General features: G+C 35.5%; 1 protein-coding gene across 1 annotated transcript; it reads right to left on the bottom strand.

Annotated features, from left to right (window-relative positions):
• Nucleotides 1-348: 348 nt before the first annotated feature.
• Nucleotides 349-1,393, bottom strand: LOC129303971 (LEAF RUST 10 DISEASE-RESISTANCE LOCUS RECEPTOR-LIKE PROTEIN KINASE-like 2.5). The gene has a single exon (XM_054943579.1). It carries the CDS (start codon nt 1,376-1,378, stop codon nt 398-400), a length of 981 nt encoding a protein of 326 aa, XP_054799554.1. The 5' UTR covers nt 1,379-1,393; the 3' UTR covers nt 349-397.
• Between the last annotated feature and the right edge of the window lie 231 nt (nt 1,394-1,624).

Genomic DNA, 1,624 nt, shown 5'->3' with positions numbered 1-1,624 from the left:
CTTTGCCAATGAATATAAAATATCCAAACCAGCCAATAATCAAAAATAAAAAAAAACAAATATATAAAACTCAAAAATGTCTTCCCCAAGTCCCTAGCTTTGAAATTTAGAAACCCATAAGGAAATAAACAAGAAATTCATGATTAATAAATTCTTAAACATTTAAAGAGTAAAGAGAAAGAACAGATAAAATCCCTTAAGATGCTGATCCTTAATTAGAGAATATCTACAACTTTAATCTAGTCCATGACCTCCTTAAAGTTCTTCCTCAAAAGTACCCCAAGAATGCCTTGAGTAGTATTTATTGACAGTTGAAAAACTTAGGTATTTTCTCCTCAAATTGGCTGAAAGTCCAAAATTCCTACAAATAAATATGGAAACAAAAAATGTAAAATAACTAGTGGGTCTCCAACATTAGGGAAGAGCTTTCGAGATCTACATCTTCTGAGTTGGCATTGCATGTTGCAGAAGATTCTTGTTCTAATCTTGGAGGGGAAAGCACGGCAGGTTTCGGTGGCGTTTCTAGAGAGTCTAAGCTTCCTTCTAACATTTCAATAACTCTACTAATTGTGGGCCTTTGAGTTGGAAATGTTTGAATACACCACAAACCCACAATCGTCATTCTCCTTGCAATATCATTTTCTTCCATGGTGTTTGCCCCATCATGTCCCAACTTGCCGCCTTCCTCAAGTTTATCATAAATCCAATCTGGAAAATAAATCTCTGTTGTGCGGTCTTCAACATTCATATTATCCTTTCTCTCACCAACCATGTCCAACAACAGCATTCCATAACTAAAAACATCAGATTTATGTGAAACTCTTCCAATATTTCTATTCCAAACTTCTGGAGCAAGATATCCAATGGTTCCTCTTGCTTCTGAAATTGAAACAATGCTTTCTTTCCTTGGACACAGCTTTGCAAGTCCAAAATCTGAGATTTTGGGGCAAAAACCTTCATCTAACAAGATGTTATGTGGCTTTATATCAAAATGCAGAATTCGTGTGTTGCATCCTCTGTACAAGTATTCAAGTCCTCGAGCTGTCCCAATTGCAATTTCGTACAGATTTTCCCAAGTCAAGGATGAACTACTAGTTTTATCTTCCCTATTTTGATTAATGAACTTGTCAAGAGATCCATTTGACATAAACTCATATATAAGAGCTTTTTTTTGGCCTTCCAAACAAAAACCAAGAAGGGTAACAACATTTATATGGGAAGTTTTACTGATGCTAGCAACCTCATTGATGAAGTCTTCCCCATTCCCTTTTGATGACTTCAATAACTTGACAGCAACAGGACAACCATTGAGTAGTTCTCCTTTGTATACAGCACCATAACCACCTTGTCCCAATTTAACTTGAAAAGATTTGGTCATTTTCTTCACCTCTGCAAATTTATACCTTGTAAGAGCTAGAGGTCCTTGGTTTCTAATGAACGCTTCGATGTTTTGGTCAGCCCTTGATGTCTTCAAGAACTCTATTTTCTGCCTCAATGATTTGATTATACAACAAAAAATAACACTGCATATTAGCAATGTTCCACCAATTGTTCCACTTGTTATACCTGTCACATATAGTAGGTATAAATCATTGAGTAGATTAGATAATATGGCTTATTTATC

The sequence above is a fragment of the Prosopis cineraria genome, unplaced genomic scaffold, assembly GCF_029017545.1.
Source record: "Prosopis cineraria cultivar Desert tree isolate PC_DT_omini unplaced genomic scaffold, ASM2901754v1 PC1, whole genome shotgun sequence".
NCBI classification, from domain to species: Eukaryota; Viridiplantae; Streptophyta; class Magnoliopsida; order Fabales; family Fabaceae; genus Prosopis; species Prosopis cineraria.
Note: the sequence above shows the minus strand (reverse complement) of the source record. Positions and strands in the feature narration are given on the sequence as shown.